The following is a 16,656-nucleotide window of genomic DNA, read 5'->3' on the forward strand; positions in this document are numbered from 1 at the left end:
CAGCATTTTGGATAAACAAAGCTTTTCAGGGAGCTTTTAGGACAACCTGATAGTAATGAATTACAATACAATAGCGTATGTAATAATTGCATGAATTAACTTTCAGCATAACTCTGAGAAAGGATGTTTCTAATTTTAGAAATGTTGCACAAATTGCAAGAAAGCAGTCCTTCATGTAAAATACAGTGCCTTGCGAAAGTATTCGGCCCCTTTGAACTTTTCAACCTTTTGCCACATTTCAGGCTTCAAACATTGTGAAGAATCAACAAGTGGGACACAATCGTGAAGTGGAATGAAATTTATTGGATGTGTCAAACTTTTTTAACAAATAAACTGAAAAGTGGGGCGTGCAATATTATTCGGCCCCCTTGCGTTAATACTTTGTAGCGCCACCTTTTGCTGCAATTACAGCTGCAAGTCGCTTGGGGTATGTCTCTATCAGTTTTGCACATCGAGAGACTGAAATTCTTGCCCATTCTTCCTTGCAAAACATCAGTGAGGTTAGATGGAGAACATTTGTGAACAGCAGTCTTCAGCTCTTTCCACAGATTCTCGATTGGATTCAGGTCTGGACTTTGACTTGGCCATTCCAACACCTGGATATGTTTATTTGTGAACCATTGGATCAATTGGATCATTGTCTTGTTGGAAGATAAATCTCCGTCCCAGTCTCAGGTCTCTTGCAGACTCCAACAGGTTTTCTTCCAGAATGGTCCTGTATTTGGCCCCATCCATCTTCCCATCAATTTTGACTATCTTCCCTGTCCCTGCTGATGAAAAGCAGGCCCAAACCATGATGCTGCCACCACCATGTTTGACAGTGGGGATGGTGTGTTCACGGTGATGAGCTGTGTTGCTTTTACGTCAAACATATTGTTTTGCATTGTGGCCAAACAGTTCGATTTTGGTTTCATCTGACCAGAGCACCTTCTTCCACATGTTTGGTGTGTCTCCCAGGTGGCTTGTGGCAAACTTTAAACGGGACTTTTTATGGATATCTTTGAGAAATGGCTTTCTTCTTGCCACTCTTCCATAAAGGCCAGATTTGTGCAGTGTACGACTGATTGTTGTCCTATGGACAGACTCTCCCACCTCAGCTGTAGATCTCTGCAGTTCATCCAGAGTGATCATGGGCCTCTTGGCTGCATCTCTGATCAGTCTTCTCCTTGTTTGAGATGAAAGTTTAGAGGGACGGCCGGGTCTCGGTAGATTTGCAGTGGTCTGACACTCCTTCCATTTCAATATGATTGCTTGCACAGTGCTCCTGGAGATGTTTAAAGCTTGGGAAATCTTTTTGTTTCCAAATCCCGCTTTAAACTTCTCCACAACAGTATCTCGGACCTGCCTGGTGTGTTCCTTGGTCTTCATGATGCTCTCTGCGCTTTGAACAGGGGCATTTATAGGGAGACTTGATTACACACAGGTGGATTCTATTTATCATCATCAGTCATTTGGGACAACATTGGATCATTCAGAGATCCTCACTGAACCTCTGGAGTGAGGATCCACAAGGTAATGCCATTAAACCTATCTAGTTAGACACTGTTTCTAATGTTGAGATGGTCATAGTGTTCTACTGTGTATTCTTCTATCCAGGTATGCTTATAGTGCATTGACAGTGTGTTTAGGATTGTTGTCTTGCTGAAAATTTAAGCAGATGTCAACCAGATGCCATCCATCCATCCGCTTATCCTGTTCAGGGTTGCATATTCTGGCAATAACACATATTGATGTGTCATCCTGGAGGAGTTGGACTACCTGTGCAACCTATAGGTTCCAGATATCACCTCATAGTGACACTGACCCTAGCCAAACGCAAAACTAGTGGGGAAAAAAAAACAGAAAAGAGGGAAGAAATGTCAGTGGCTGCAACCTGTGAAACAATTCCTGTTTTGGGTGTTGTCTAATTTTTACCCCTCTAGTGCACTTGTTAAATTCATTAATACCAAAGGAGCTGAAACTGATTAACAACCCTTTCTGCTACTAAACTGACCAGATCAATATCCCAGAAATGTGTTCCTTCATTTTTCTTTTTTCCTTTTTTTTAACAGTGTAAATGAAAGAATCTTCATCCAAAATAAAACATAAGGTTATCACAAAACAGCTGAACAATTCACAGAGCTTAACAAACAAATGTAAACACCACAAACTGGACAGCTACTTTAGGCTGCTTCCTTACCATAAGGGGTCAGCTGATACGGAAAAATGTCTTTGTTTAAGAGTGTGGAGTTTCTTTAGTTTATTCCTCAGGTTCAGCTTAGTTTGTAGTTAATTAACTAGCTGTAGTGAGATAAGATAGTAGCATGAAGTCAGGTTCAGTTCCAAAGTGCTCCTGAATTAAATGGTGAATGGACTAGTTCTTATATTCTGCTTTTCTACTCTAACTAAGCACTCAAAGCACTTTACACAACACGTGTATATTTACCCACTCACAGCAATTCATACAAGTGCTTCCTTCTGTAGCTAAGTGCAGTATTTTGCACAAGGATTCTTTGGCACGCAGACTGAAGCAGCCAGGAATGAAACCACAAACCTTCTGATTAGTAGATGACCTGTTCTACCTCCTGAGCTACAGGCACCCCAGCAAAGAAGTTATGTTGTTTGGTTCAATTATATCATAAACCATCAACAAAGTGTGTTGTGATCTGGTGCTATATAAATAAAATTGGATTGGTTTGGTGGGCCCCAGCCAATATATTTTGATGATCAGGGTTTTTTGTTCTTCAGTAATCAGACGATATATGCATGCATGTACTGTACAGTTTGAGATGGAGAGCACTGTAGCTTACAGAAAAAATGAAAAGTAACCATCACAATACTACTTTACTAAAAAGCATCTTTATATTTAATGGAAAATCAGCAGTGCTTTTTCATGTACTTTTATAAGTTTTTATGCACGCATTCATACACCTCTTCTCATCTTCTTCCTTTCTCTGTCTCCCTGGTGATCTCCCTCTTTCCCTTTTTTCAGCACTTCAGTAGTCACATTTCTAATTTCTAGAGCTTAGAGAGCTTTTCTGTTGTGAAAAACACCATTGGAATGTGTCCATTTAGAAGAGGATCAAATTTTTTTCTTCTTTGTCGGCAAAAAAAACAGGACAGCTTGGCTCCTTCAACCTTTATTGGTCATAAATGTGCCACTGCCACATCTGACAGAGGGGCTGTCGGACCATCTGTCCCTCCTTATGATACCAGCATACACCCCCCTCAGCAAAACTGTTCAGACCGGGCCTGAAGGTGCCTCTCAACAGCTGCAGGACTGGTTTGAAACAATTGACTGGGACATATTCAAGCATCAGGACCTGGAGCAGTACACCTCAGCTGTTCTGGACTACATCAAGTTCTGCAGATCTTACTCAGAGAGATGGACATTGCCTTCAGGGCCTTCAGGGCTACAGCACTGCCAGAGCCAACCTGAAGAGGGGCATCAGGGAGGCCAAGGGTGTGTATAATTGAGGATTGAGGGCTGTTTCCAGAGCCACGACTTCAGGCAGGCTCAGCATATAATAAACTACAGACCCGGCCTGTTAGTTGACGACAATAATATCAATCTGGCAGAGGAACAGCTTCTTGGCGCTTCAATGTACAACAACCAGAGAGAGCCATCCAACATCCATTGGCAGGTAACAACAACGTCCTCAGGCTGGAGGCGCAAGAGGTAAGGCTGGAAACTGTGAACCCCAGGAAAGCTGTGGAGCCCGATGATGTCTCTGTATGAGTACTGAAGGTCTGCACAGCTCAGCTGGTTGAGCATTTATAACCAGTCCCTGAGTCAGGCTGCTGTCCCTCCCTTCCTGAAGTCGTCCAGTATCATCCCCATCCCCAAGAAGAACACCATCAGTGGATTGAATGACTTTCAGCCAGTAGCATTTCCACCAATTATGAAGTGCTTTGAAAAGCTTGTCTGGGTTCACATCAACTCCAACTTGAACCTGAAGTATCAACATGACCAGCATTGTCAAAAAGGCCCAACAGAGACTGCATTTCCTGATGGTTCTCAGGGGCAATTACCTGACCCAAAATCTGCTGGTGTCCGGTTGCTCTGTAGAGAGCATCTTGACCTACTGTCTGTGCGTATGGTTCAACAACTGCACAGCAGCAGACAGAAACAGAATCACTCCAGCATGGCTCAAAGGATCACAGGCAATCCCCTGCCCTCCATCCAGGAATTGTTCAATGCCCACTGCCAGAGGAGGGCTCAGATCATCCTTCAGGACCCCTCACACCCTGGACATTCTTTGTTTCAATTGCTGCCGTCAGGCAGACGCTTCAGGACAATGAAGGCCGGAACAAATAGACCGAGAAACAGCTTTTATCAGACCACATGAAGGAGGCACAGTCAGGTGCAATATGCATCAGGCGGTGGTCAAGGGCAGACCACAGGAGGGTGGGCCCATTTCAACTTTTTTGGCTTCCTTCAGCCAGGCTCCATGGGCTAAGGCCAGGCCACCAGACACTCTTCCTGGAGCTCTCTTCCCAGGCATGGCTCCAGGGTGGGGACCCAGTAACCCTAACCCAAACCCTGGGCAGGCTAATCAGGTCGCCAGATTTTTCTGACTGAATCACTGTTCGTCTGGCCCCTCATCCAGAACCAGTTTGCCTTAGGAGACCCAACCAGGGGTAAAGGCCCCCTGACAACATAGACCCTGGCATATTATTGAGCCTGTTATACTAGCCTTTAACACTTTCTCTAATATTGTACAATCTAACATCAAAATAGAATCTGAGAATCTTTGGTCATACTATATTAGCTGCAAAGCAGCTTAAAAAGAAAAGCACCTTGAAATGACTGTTTGTTGTGATTTGGCGCCATATAAATAAAGTTGAATTGAATTGAAAACTGATGCATGTACAGTAAATCGTGAGTTATTCCCCCTCCACAGAACACATTTGAAAGTGTCTTTTCCCAGTCATTTCTGCTGGGCCTCAAATAGTACCTAACTGCTTCAAACCAAACCACATTGGTAACATCTCAGCTCAAATGGCATAACATGTCCCACCGATGGTAAATATCAAGCAATACAGGCAGAAACACTCTGAACATGAATGAAAATGGTCAGTCCTAATACACCAAGTTGTAGCTTTCACTCTATTTTTTTGACTACTGGGTCACATTAAAATCAAGTGCTTCTGATTTTGTTAAAATGCCTTCTGGTGTTTGTACATGTTCACCCATTTCTTTGGTTACATCTGTGAATCAAATTTCCACATTTTTGCCTATCTTTTTTTTTAACTTTATGTATGTTTTGTTTGTCTAGGAACTACCCAGCTGTTTATTATGACCTTCATATTACTGTCCCACACACAAACATGAGCATCCTGATGATTGACACAGTCATGCTATGTGGAAACACATATAACTAAATCCAGCCTTTAGGACCAGAGGACTCCAAGGTAGCAGAAGATCAGTGGTGTTTTGATGATGATGATTTCACATCTGAGTTTGGTAAAATACTCAGGTCAGACTATATTGTGGTAGCTGGTCTTGGAGTCATTTTTGACCAGGATATGTCCTTCACTGCACATATTAAACAAATACTGTATGTAGGACTGCTTTTTTGCATGTGTGCAATATTTCTAAAATTAAAAACATCCTTTCTCAAAAGTGATGCTGGAAAGCTAATTCATGCATTTATTACTTCTAGGCTGGACTATTGTAATTCGTTATTATCAGGCTGTCCTAAAAGCTCCCTGAAAAGCCTTCAGCTGATCCAAAATGCTGCAGCTAGAGTACTGACAGGGACTAGAAAGAGAGAGCAGATTTCTCCCATATTGGCTTCTCTTCATTGGCTCCCTGTTAAATCTAGAATAGAATTTAAAATCCTTCTCCTCACATACAAGGTCTTGAAAAATCAGGCCCCATCTTATCTCAAAGACCTCATAGTACCATATCACCCAAATAGAGCACTTTGCTCTCAGACTGCTGGCTTACTTATGGTTCCTAGGATACTTAAGAGTAGAATGGGAGGCAGAGCCTTCAGCTTTTAGGCCCCTCTTCTGTGGAACCAGCTCCCAGCTTGCATTTGGGTGATTGTCACCCTCTCTGTTTTTAAGATTAGGTTTAAAACTTTCCTTTTTGATCAAGCTTATAGTTAGGGCTGGATCAGGTGACCCTGAACCATCCCTTAGTTATGTTGCTATAGGCCTAGGCTGCTGGAGGGTTCCCATAATGCACTGTTTCTTTTCATTCACCTTATTTACTTTGTTTATACTCCACTCTGCATTTAATCATTAATTGATATTAATCTCTGGCTCTCTTCTACAGCTTGTCTTTTTTCTCTCCCCTCAGCCCAACCGGTCACAGCAGATGACCCCCCCTCCCTGAGCCTGGTTCTGCTGGAGGTTTCTTCCTGTTAAAAGGGAGTTTTTCCTTCACACTGTCGCCAAGTGCTGCTCATAGGGGGTCGTTTTGACTGTTGGGTTTTCTCTGTATTATTGTAGGGTCTTTACCCACAATAACTGTTTATTGTGATTTGGTGCTATATAAATAAAATTGAATTGAATTGAATTGGTCATTATCCTGTGTGGCCTATTGGCAATCATGGACCTGCATCTTCTCTAGTCAACAAGCTGAGGCCCCTGCTGAAGAAATATAGAGTCACGGTTTACCTGTGTGGCCATGATCATGATCTGCAGGTGTGTTCTGCATGTTCAGTCACATAAAGAATAGCATTTTCACCAGTTCAAACCAGGAACTATGTGTCTGTCCACCCATTAATTGGGTCTATTATTTTTCCTAAGATGATACCCATCCGATTTACGTATCGGAATGTAAATTAAATCCATCCATTTTGTCAAAGTCATATTGTAGGAAATGTTGAATAACTGTTCCCCTGTTGCTGATCAGCTTCAAAGCTAGCTTACATACATTCTCCATCTTGCTGTAAAAAAACAGAGGGATAGATACTATTTGTCTGATGTTTTCTTTGAAATCTTTATTATTATAAGTTAATTGTAAAAATGTAATCCTGTCAAAATAAGACATGATTCATCTCTCTTTTTCAACAGTTTATCAGTGAAGATGATGGGAGCTCATATGTAGTCAGTGGGAGTGGGATGGTCGGCGACCTTTCCGCCCGTCATAGGAATAGTGTTCCTCAGTCCTGGCAGCTATATTCCAGTCCTGTCAATCACACAGGAGGAGGCCTGGCTTGCTTCCAGGTTACTGAGTGTCAGATGATAGTCAGTTTCAAGCAGACAGACGGGAAATGTGTTTACCAGGTTGAGCTGCCAAAATGCACAATCTGAGGGTACAGATATGTTATAGTCACAGTGCGTGTGATGCATACCTTTGCACATTGTGTTTTTCCTATAGTGCTTGTCCTGTCTCCTAATTCTGTATACTTTAATACCATTACACTGGCCATTGGCCATTTACAGTATTGAATTTAGTGTTGACTCAAATTGCGGTGGTGTTGTTTAATGTTTTTTTTTCTTTTCTAATCTTTATGAATAGCTATGACATATGAATATGCAGCTATCTGCATATAAGAGAAATTATTTTTAGTTCTGAAGGCTGTCTGGTTTTTAATAATAATAATAATAATAAACAGTAAGGAAATTTAATAATAATAATAATAGCTCTGATTTATATAACGCCTTTCAAGAAACCCAAGGATGCTAAACAAAGAAGGAAAGAACAATTGTGTTTGGTTGATTATTTTTTTTTGCTGTAACAATGCCTCTTGGAAATAAATCTTATATCACTGGAACGTGTATTTATTTCCCCTTAAATGGAGCCCCATTTATAAAGAAAATGCATTTGTGGGTTGAGCAGCAGAGTTGAGTATATGGGTTGCACAAATCTTCTCTGGTTTGGTGTCATTTATTGGATTGGATGATTGAAGTCTGAAGAAACTACAAATATTGACAATTTAACAATTTATTCATTTAACAAACAAGGGCCTCAGTAGCATGTGGAAGAACCATACACAGCCACAACAGCCTTGATCAGCTTGGTCATGCACTGTGGGATGGCATCCCATTCTTCAACCACCAGTCAGCCAATGTAGTTGTATTATTCACATTCACACTAACAGTGTGCCCAAGTAGATCCCGCAAGTGTTCACTGGGGTTGAGATCAGGACTGCAGGCAGGCCATTCCATCCTCTCCACTCCCAAATTCTGGAGATAGTCTCTGATAAACCTCGCCCTGTGGGCGTGAGCATTGTCATCTTGGAGGATGGAGTTCGATCCTGTGGGATTGCCACTGGTTGCAGAATCTCATGTCAATGGCTCTCTGAATTAAGATTGCCTCCAATGGTGACAATCCTCAGGTACCAGAAGCTCAATGGCAGTATAAGCTGTTGCCCACTGGCAGGGAAGATTTGGCAAGTTTTTCATGGGTGCCACCGACATACTCAACTCTGCTGCTCAACCACAAATTTCCTTACTTTTTGCAAGACTATAAGAAACTATAAGACTATAAGTTAGACTATAAGAAAAAAAAAATTTAAGCCTGGAACAAGAAGTCTTCAGTTATCAGTATGATAGTTTCCCAGCCTTTTCTAATTATGCCATAAATCATGTACACTTTCACACTTTATGAAATAAAATTGAGTGCATGTATTTACAAATGTCTAAATCATCTCAAAAGCCACCTCTGATTGTGATTATCAGTTGTAAAATTAAGAAATTTGTCTACTCACATTTATGTCCACACACCTATGACAAAAGAGACATAGAGGCAAAACTGTTAAAATAAAAGGTTTTTATTAATGGTTCAACAAAAAGAGACAGACAGGCCACCATCACCATCAAAAGAAAGAAAAAACAAAACACAGAAGTTAGTCACTAAGCTAACAGCATAAGGTAAATGCCCTGCACAGTGTCGCCACAGTGTGCACACAGCACTCGCAAGCAGTTTCACAAAGGCTCGCTGGCTCTGAAGTCTGGCCCTAAGTACGCTGGCTTAATTGCTAAGTTGAGTCAGCTGTATAAAATGGGTGGCACCTAAGGTGGGTGAAAGAGCAAGCCACACCCATTAGGTCACAAAACACAGCAGGCCCTGCTAGGGCCGTAACACACATGCTCACACATCCATGATGATGATGGGGAAATTTGGGGGTTCATATCTTTGACATGCAGCCTTAAGAACCCCAGGTGATATGCGTTGCCTCCTGAAACGACACATACTGCAGTCATGGCCAAAAGGTCTGCTAGCGGTACCACTGCCAAAACAACATTTTTTAATTTATTTGCCAGTAAAAGTTTTTGAAACTTATGAATGTGCTGTGAACAATCACAATGATGAATGAAAACTGAAGTAGTAAAGTGCATGAAAAACAAACTTTGTGCCATTGCCAAAACTTTTGGCCATGACTATACAGCCCACTTTAAACTCTATTAAGAGAATGTCAAGAGAATAGTACACTGTGCAGCTATAAGTAAAAGAAAAACATTTTGTATTGTGCTTCATTTCTCTTTCTGTTGAACTTTATTATTATTATACATATTTATTGTATTTATACAGTGTTGTCTGTATGGAAATCATAGCTCTAAAGCTTTTTAAACCCTGACTTTGTCAACAAACCTTTTAAGGTTTCTTATTTACAAAGTAAAGAAGAAACCAAAGCATCTGAAGGCTGATACTGATAAATATTTATCCTTAGAAAGATGTATTTCCCCTGATACACTGCCACTTACTCAGAATCAGTGAAAATATGCAGGAAAATAATTGTTGGAAATTATAAAATCAATAAATCACTTCTGTACAAATTGGCTGTGTTGAGTAAAATATTTATTATCTTTAATATTAATTAAATACAATTATACACACACCATTTTCCCTATTTCCCAAAAAATATTGAAAGCAAAGGATCAGCCATTTTAAGTTAGACTATAAAATTAAATAAATAACATAAGTCGCTAGTGTTAAAGTACCATTCACCAATGTAAAAGAAAAGGAATGCAATAGTGTCCCTTTTTCTGTAGCTTGAAATGAAACAAAACAAACAAAAATCTGACAATCTATAAAGCAGTTTCACAGAAACTAAATTGAATTCCAGTGTTTCATCAAGGAATGTTGAGCTAGATATTCCCTTGCGCTTCCTAAAGGTACCATTCCAGTTCACTTGTACCACATTTTCCTAATGAGATGCACATGTAATGAAACACACATTTTATACAACACCCTTTTTTTCACTTTTAGGAACTTTTTTCCTTTGTTTGCAGCAGATCACTATGACAGTTATGATGATGCCAATCAGCAGCAAGATGAGGACGATGGTAGAAATGATCACAGCAGGAGAATACACTGTGGAAAACAAAAGATTATGTTACACTTAAGAGTTTACTTTGCTGGTCATTTGGAATGGACAGGCATTTACACGTTACCAACCACTAGCCTTAAGAACCACTCATGCCACTTTCAACTATAAGACACATTTACCTTTTTTACAAAAATTCACAGGTACTGTATTTATGCTGCTCCCCTATTTCCTAAGGAGTTGCCACAGATGATGGTCCCACATGTTTGATTTGGCACAGATTTTACACTGGACTATGAGGTTATTCCTACAATATTAGCCCAGATGCCCTTCATAATGCAACGCTCCCAATTTTTTATATGTATGATTCACTTTATATTTGGGGTGGCTGTAGCTCAGGAGGTAGAGCAGGTCATCTACTAATAGGAAGGTTGGTGGTTTGATCCCTGGCTGCTCCAGTCTGCATACCAAAGTATATTTGGGCAAGATGCTGAACCTCAAGTTGCTCTCTGATGCAACTCTTGGAGGATGAATGTGTGTGAATGTTAGATTGAAAGCACTTAGCCATAGAAAGAAGTGCTTGTATGAATATGGGTGAATGAGGCATGTTGTATAAAGTGCTTTGAATGCTTAAAGGAGAGTAGAAAAGTGCTATGTAACAACCAATCCATTTACCATATATATAAAATAATTTTGACCTCAGGGCTTCCAGGCCATACTCGGGATAGATTTTCCTGTATACTATGCCAGCCACTTCATTTTGAAGAAGAAGAAGAAGAAGAAGAAACAGCCTTTATTGTCCCACAGAGGGGAAATTTGGGTGTAACAGCAGCCGCAGTTATTATAAATATAAATAAAGATATAATAATTTACACTATTAAGAAAAGAATATATATATATATAAAATCAACAAACAAGATTAACCTTAATAATACTAATAATAACACTATATACAATGTACATGATGTGCCTGTGTGTTGAACCTTAACAGGCCGGACTATTTACAGTATATTATATATTATCCTACATTGTGTAGGTTATTGTGGTTTTTGTTGGGAGCAGTGATGGTTATAAAGTCTTACAGCTGCTGGGAGGAAGGATCTGCGGTAACGCTCCTTTGTGCATTTAGGATGCAGCAGTCTGTCACTGAAGGAGCTCTCCAGCTCAGCAACAGTTTCATGCATGGGATGGGAGACCTTGTCCATCAGTGATGTTATTTTGGTCAGAGTCCTTCTGTCTCCCACCACCTGCACTGAGTCGAGAGGACATCCTAGGACAGAGCTGGCTTTCCTGATGAGCTTGTCTATCCTCTTCCTCTCAGCTGTAGACAAGCTGCTGCTCCAACATACTGCTGCATAGAAGATGGCTGATGCCACCACAGAGTCATAGAAGGTCTTCAGGAGTGTCCCCTGCACTCCAAAAGACCTCAGCCTTCTCAGCAGGTATTTGGCATTCCATATATGCCCTGCCTGCAAGCATCTTGCTCCCTTCTGTTATGTGCTGGATTGTATCAGGGGCATCTTTGCACAGCTTGCACCCAGGGTCTGGTCCATGCATGATAAGGAGCTTTCTTGTCTTGTAATGTCAGTGCCTTCCATCTCCTCCTTTGGCCAGTTTATCCAAGCAGGATATCTGATAACCAGCAGGGTGTAGGTGTTGATTGCCTGGATTTTGTTCTTCCCATTCTTCCCCTTACTCTCTGCAGGTACTTGCAGGTTGCAGAGTTTCTAGCGTTGTCATGGTTCCCATTTGCCTGTGGGATTCCAAGGTACTTATAGCTATCTTCAATGTTGCCTTTTGGTAGTGCAATCCCCTCAGTTCTGACTACCTTCCTTCTCTTTGTTACCATCCAACTACATTTCTGCAGTGACATTCTGATGTAGTTTCTGCCTAGTGGTGTGAATCAGTGAATAGATGTCTCGTTCACTCCTGGCATACATCTTGATGGCATCCATATTAGAAAAGGTGGCTGATGTTTGCTCCATTCCGTAGTCGGTATCCGTAGCCAGTCTTGTTAATGACTGGCTGAGGGGATTCACTCCTGTACAGAACAGCAATGGGGATAGAGCATAGAGCATATATATCTCCTTGGTAAATCCCAGACTTCATGGTGACTTGCTTGATGTTGGCCTCTAGTGATTGATTGATTGATTGATTGATTGATTGATTGATTGATTGATTGATTGATTGATTGATTGATTGATTGATTGATTGATTGATTGATAGATAGATAGATAGATAGATAGATAGATAGATAGATAGATAGATAGATAGATAGATAGATAGGTAGGTAGGTAGGTAGATCTATAGATAGATATATTCCCACATCTCTCTATCCCTAGAGAGATAGAGTACCAGCCTCCACAAGAGGGTGCTGTTGGATTTCTATTACAAATATCTGCAACTACAACACAGCATAAAATGCAGTAACTGTTGTATATCTGTATAAGTGCTTTATATATATATATATATATATATATATTAGTAAATTTGTTTACTAAAATTAGCAAAAATGACATACTTTGATCAGAAAAAACTTTAATGTGACAGTCATAAATCAGCTAAGTGTTTCCTCCATCTGATGTTTTTTTTGTTGTTGTGTATACAAGTTTTACCATCAGATGCAATGGCATGTGCATGTGCCAGTGTTGCATCTAAATCTGTCAAAATATTAATATTAAGCATGACAGAGTGAAGATAGGAAATATCTATATATTTTGCTTATATCCTTGTTTTTAAATGTTTGAATTGCTAACTCTAGCATTTTACATATAAATGCTCCATTTAACACTAAGTTGTTTCAACCATGGAGGAATTCGGCAGGGGAGCTTTTGGAGCAATTGCTTTACTAAATAATGAATAAACAAACTCTTTGAGCTGTAAATTTATAGTAGACATAATTACTGAAGTGGTTTCAAAAATTCTGCACATGGCTCCAAAGATTATCTAGTAGATTAACTAAATGTTTTCAGTGATGGAGTCACAGTTATGCGTGCCTCACGTCTCCTAGCAATATTGCCATAATAAACACTGTAATATAAAATGATTAGCAGGAGATCTGGGGACACACACACACACACACACACACACACACACACACACACACACACACACACTCATCTATGACAGGTACAAAGAGCATGGCTGTTCTTTTCCGAGTGCTTCAAACCCACAGAGACATACATCACTGATGATGTGTCATCATTGCTAGCTTTAATTACATCGTTTCTCACTAAGCAGGAGCAAGAAAGTGTTAAAATGTGTTAAATAGGCATACTGTTTCATTCGTTGCAAAGCTTTTTTAAACTCTGTGTTCTTCTGTATTTCAACAAATATGCGTCAGGTATTTTGCTATAATGTTTGAGCAAATGTCTGAAAAACTATTTTTTTTTTCATCTCACAAAATTTCTCATCAGCTTTGAATTGCAGAATATAGCACGAATTACAGAAGGCAGTTCTGGAACTCATGCTAATATTTTGCAATTCTGGTATCGTCTGGATTCTTTAGTCTACAAAACACACACACACACACAGTTGCAACACTTAGAATCCCTATCTGGCAGGTGGCTGGTGGTTCAGTGCCCTGATGTATGACTATAAGTCCCTTTCCTTCTCACTTTTTCCTACTTGTTGAAAGGTAAGTGCTCACCTTTAAAGATGGACTGGTCATCATCCTTTGAGCACAGGGTCTGACTCATCTCTCCTAGTTGCTTCTCAAAACTGCGGCTGGGGATGTAGGCTTGGACTTGGAAGCAGTAGCTCTCCCCTTGATCAAGATTAGTCATCTCGATCACACTGGTCTTAGAGAACCACACTTTCTGAGGGCAGCAAAAGGAAAACATGAAGCATCCGTTGTCTCATTCATGTGTTTAAGACTGCTATTGTGAGTACTGTTTATACTCACTTTGCCAGTGCTCTTATTTTTCCAGTAAGTGACTTTATATTGCAGCTCCTCAGAGAAGATATCCCTGATATTCTGCAGGACACCATCTTTAAAGTGGGCAGTGAGAGAGTCTGTCACAGTCAGGGTGGCTTTGCCTTTACTCACTTCCAGCTTGAAGTCAGGGCTGTCTATGTCAGCTGTGGAGGAGTACAGGGGAGATCACATTTTATTTTTTTTAAACTGGCAGAACTGCACATACTGTAAATAAAGTTCTGATCTGCCTGAACATGCTAACATGCTTTGAGTGAAACAAATCACATCATACTGATTTAGAACAGCAGCAGAAGAGGGACCTACTGTCTTTGTAGGGGCAGAATTTTGGTGAACTTTTGTGGGGAAATTCAATCTGGTCAGAGATTACTCCCTGTGGGGGTTCAGATAGGACATCGGCTACATAGCAGGCTTTCAGGTCAGTCAATGAGTTGGACAGATCACATGTAGTTGCTGAGGAGCGAATGCAGTATTGAGTTCTCTGTTTGTTGCCACCAACCCTACAAGTGACATGTCACATGTTACACACAGAAACGACTCATGGGTGTGACTTAAATATTGGACACATAAGAAAACAGATTACGGAACAGAAATATGCCTCCATAAGTCAGCTGGAGGGGATATCAGGTGAGGGTGTGAATGGTCCTTACTGAGAGAATTCCACTGTGTATGAGTAATCAGGTGATGGTTTGGGTTCCCAGGTAAGAAAAGTTTTAAAATTGGTGGATTTCCAGGTCACATTCCATGCTTGGGGATATGAGCCTGCATAAAAAAAAGTGGATTTGTAAAATACTATTCATATCATACAATACCACGCTATAGTCACATTATGAAAATCATAAAACGTTCACCTATCAAGCAGGCCTTTGGAAAACATTTATTACTAATTACTACTAACTTATTAAAAAAAAATTTAAAACAGTGTTCTGCATTCTTTAAACAGCAGAACCAGAAAGAGCAAAACTGTGTTCACACTCAGCACTTCATTGAGTTCACGGTGATTTGATCAAATGCTGAATGAGCTCTTATCAGGGCTGAAAAACGATCCTCTCTCATGCACTTTTAAGGATAGACTGCTTGATCAACACTTATGGTTTCTTTGTTTCATGACGGGAAGTAAGTGTGCCACCCACTAAATACACAATCACAACTGAAGCGTTTTTTCTCTCCTAGCTGAGGATCTAAAGGCCACCTTCTCAGTCCTGTCTGAAATATTGTTACTTGTGGGACTTTTCAGATGTTGTAAGTGGCTGCTTCCACTTCAGCTAAAGGCAAAGGGTGCAAGTTATGTAATTTCTTTCACAACTCACAATTTGTAAGGTAAGACAGTTGGGGGAAAAACTGAGTGATAGACTTCGTCTGACGGTGAGCAGAAATGTACAAAGCTTTTCTAATTACAAAAGTAATGACAAAACAGTAATAGCCAAGACCTGTTATTAAGATACCGAAAACATTTTAGATTTACAGGTAATACGTAAAATTACACATATATGAAACAGTGCATATAAGAAGAAGAAAAAATTATATTAAAATGAAAGTGACTGAAAATTACCCCAGAAGTAAACTTTACTTTACTTAGACCTGTTCATGCACATGTAAACTAGTCCCTCCAATGGCAACATAATTTAGGTTTAACGTTATCTTTTTCTTTTACTTTTCATACATCTCCGATGAAAAGTATCCAAATGTAAGAATAATACTAATCGTTTCTCGGGCTGCATTCACAATAGGTTAGGAGAAAGTGCTGGACTCACCTGAGACACGAGGCGTGGAGAGAAAAAATACAATACAAAGTGCTGCCGCTTGTAGTGTTATGGTCGCCATGGCACACTCCTCTCAGGAAATAGAGTCCAGATCAAATTAAACCAGCTATCCCAGTTCAATCCTGGATCCTGTGTCCACGTTAGAGTACTTTGCGTGTCTCTTCAGTCTGACTACAAACCACTGCTTACAGCGGTTTAACTTCGTCGAACGTGACCATATAAGGCGCCTCCGGCTACGTCGTCACCGGACTGGGATGAATACTGTATGCATTGCGTGCCTGTCCTGCTGAAGTCATTAATACAGGGGATTCTTCTGGATGACCTCTTTCTCAGCCAAAACTGCACCGTGAACGTGTTTGGTTGGTGCGCACAGAGTAGTTAAATGGCAACGCAGCCTGCCATTTGTTCTGTTATTTTATTATTAAACTGATAAGGATAAAAACTGTTTATACTGTTAAGCTGCAAATTAGATTTCACTTTCTTTCTCTTGAATTCATCGCTCCAAGTGTTTTAAATTGAAACGTTTTTATTTAAATTACTAGTTTGATCTGAACTTGATATAAAATCACAAGAATACCTTCATTTACACTTAGCATATTTTTCTGTCTATCAGGCATGCTGCAGACACATTCCTGTCATTCTTCAGGCAGACCTGTGTAAAAATGGATGATGTAGTAATAGCTTAAAGAATGAGTGTTGCTTTCCAGTGCTGTGCTGACTACATGAATTCCTGTAGAGACCAGAGGAATGA

The 16,656-nt window shown here is 40.2% G+C and overlaps 1 protein-coding gene and 1 pseudogene across 1 annotated transcript; one reads left to right on the plus strand and one right to left on the minus strand.

Moving 5' to 3' along the window:
• The first annotated feature begins 4,350 nt into the window (after positions 1-4,350).
• On the plus strand, positions 4,351-7,248 carry LOC115799908 (tartrate-resistant acid phosphatase type 5-like; annotated as a pseudogene).
• A 1,458-nt stretch (positions 7,249-8,706) lies between these two features.
• Positions 8,707-16,120, minus strand: f3a (coagulation factor III, tissue factor a). Its single transcript, XM_030755987.1, has 6 exons — positions 15,897-16,120; positions 14,793-14,904; positions 14,449-14,642; positions 14,113-14,288; positions 13,858-14,026; positions 8,707-10,255 (listed from the first exon to the last, which is right to left on the minus strand). The coding sequence occupies exons 1-6, from the start codon at positions 15,964-15,966 to the stop codon at positions 10,122-10,124; spliced, it is 855 nt and encodes a 284-aa protein (XP_030611847.1). The 5' UTR covers positions 15,967-16,120; the 3' UTR covers positions 8,707-10,121.
• Between the last annotated feature and the right edge of the window lie 536 nt (positions 16,121-16,656).

Source organism: Archocentrus centrarchus, chromosome 20, assembly GCF_007364275.1.
Source record: "Archocentrus centrarchus isolate MPI-CPG fArcCen1 chromosome 20, fArcCen1, whole genome shotgun sequence".
In the NCBI taxonomy this organism is placed as follows: Eukaryota; Metazoa; Chordata; class Actinopteri; order Cichliformes; family Cichlidae; genus Archocentrus; species Archocentrus centrarchus.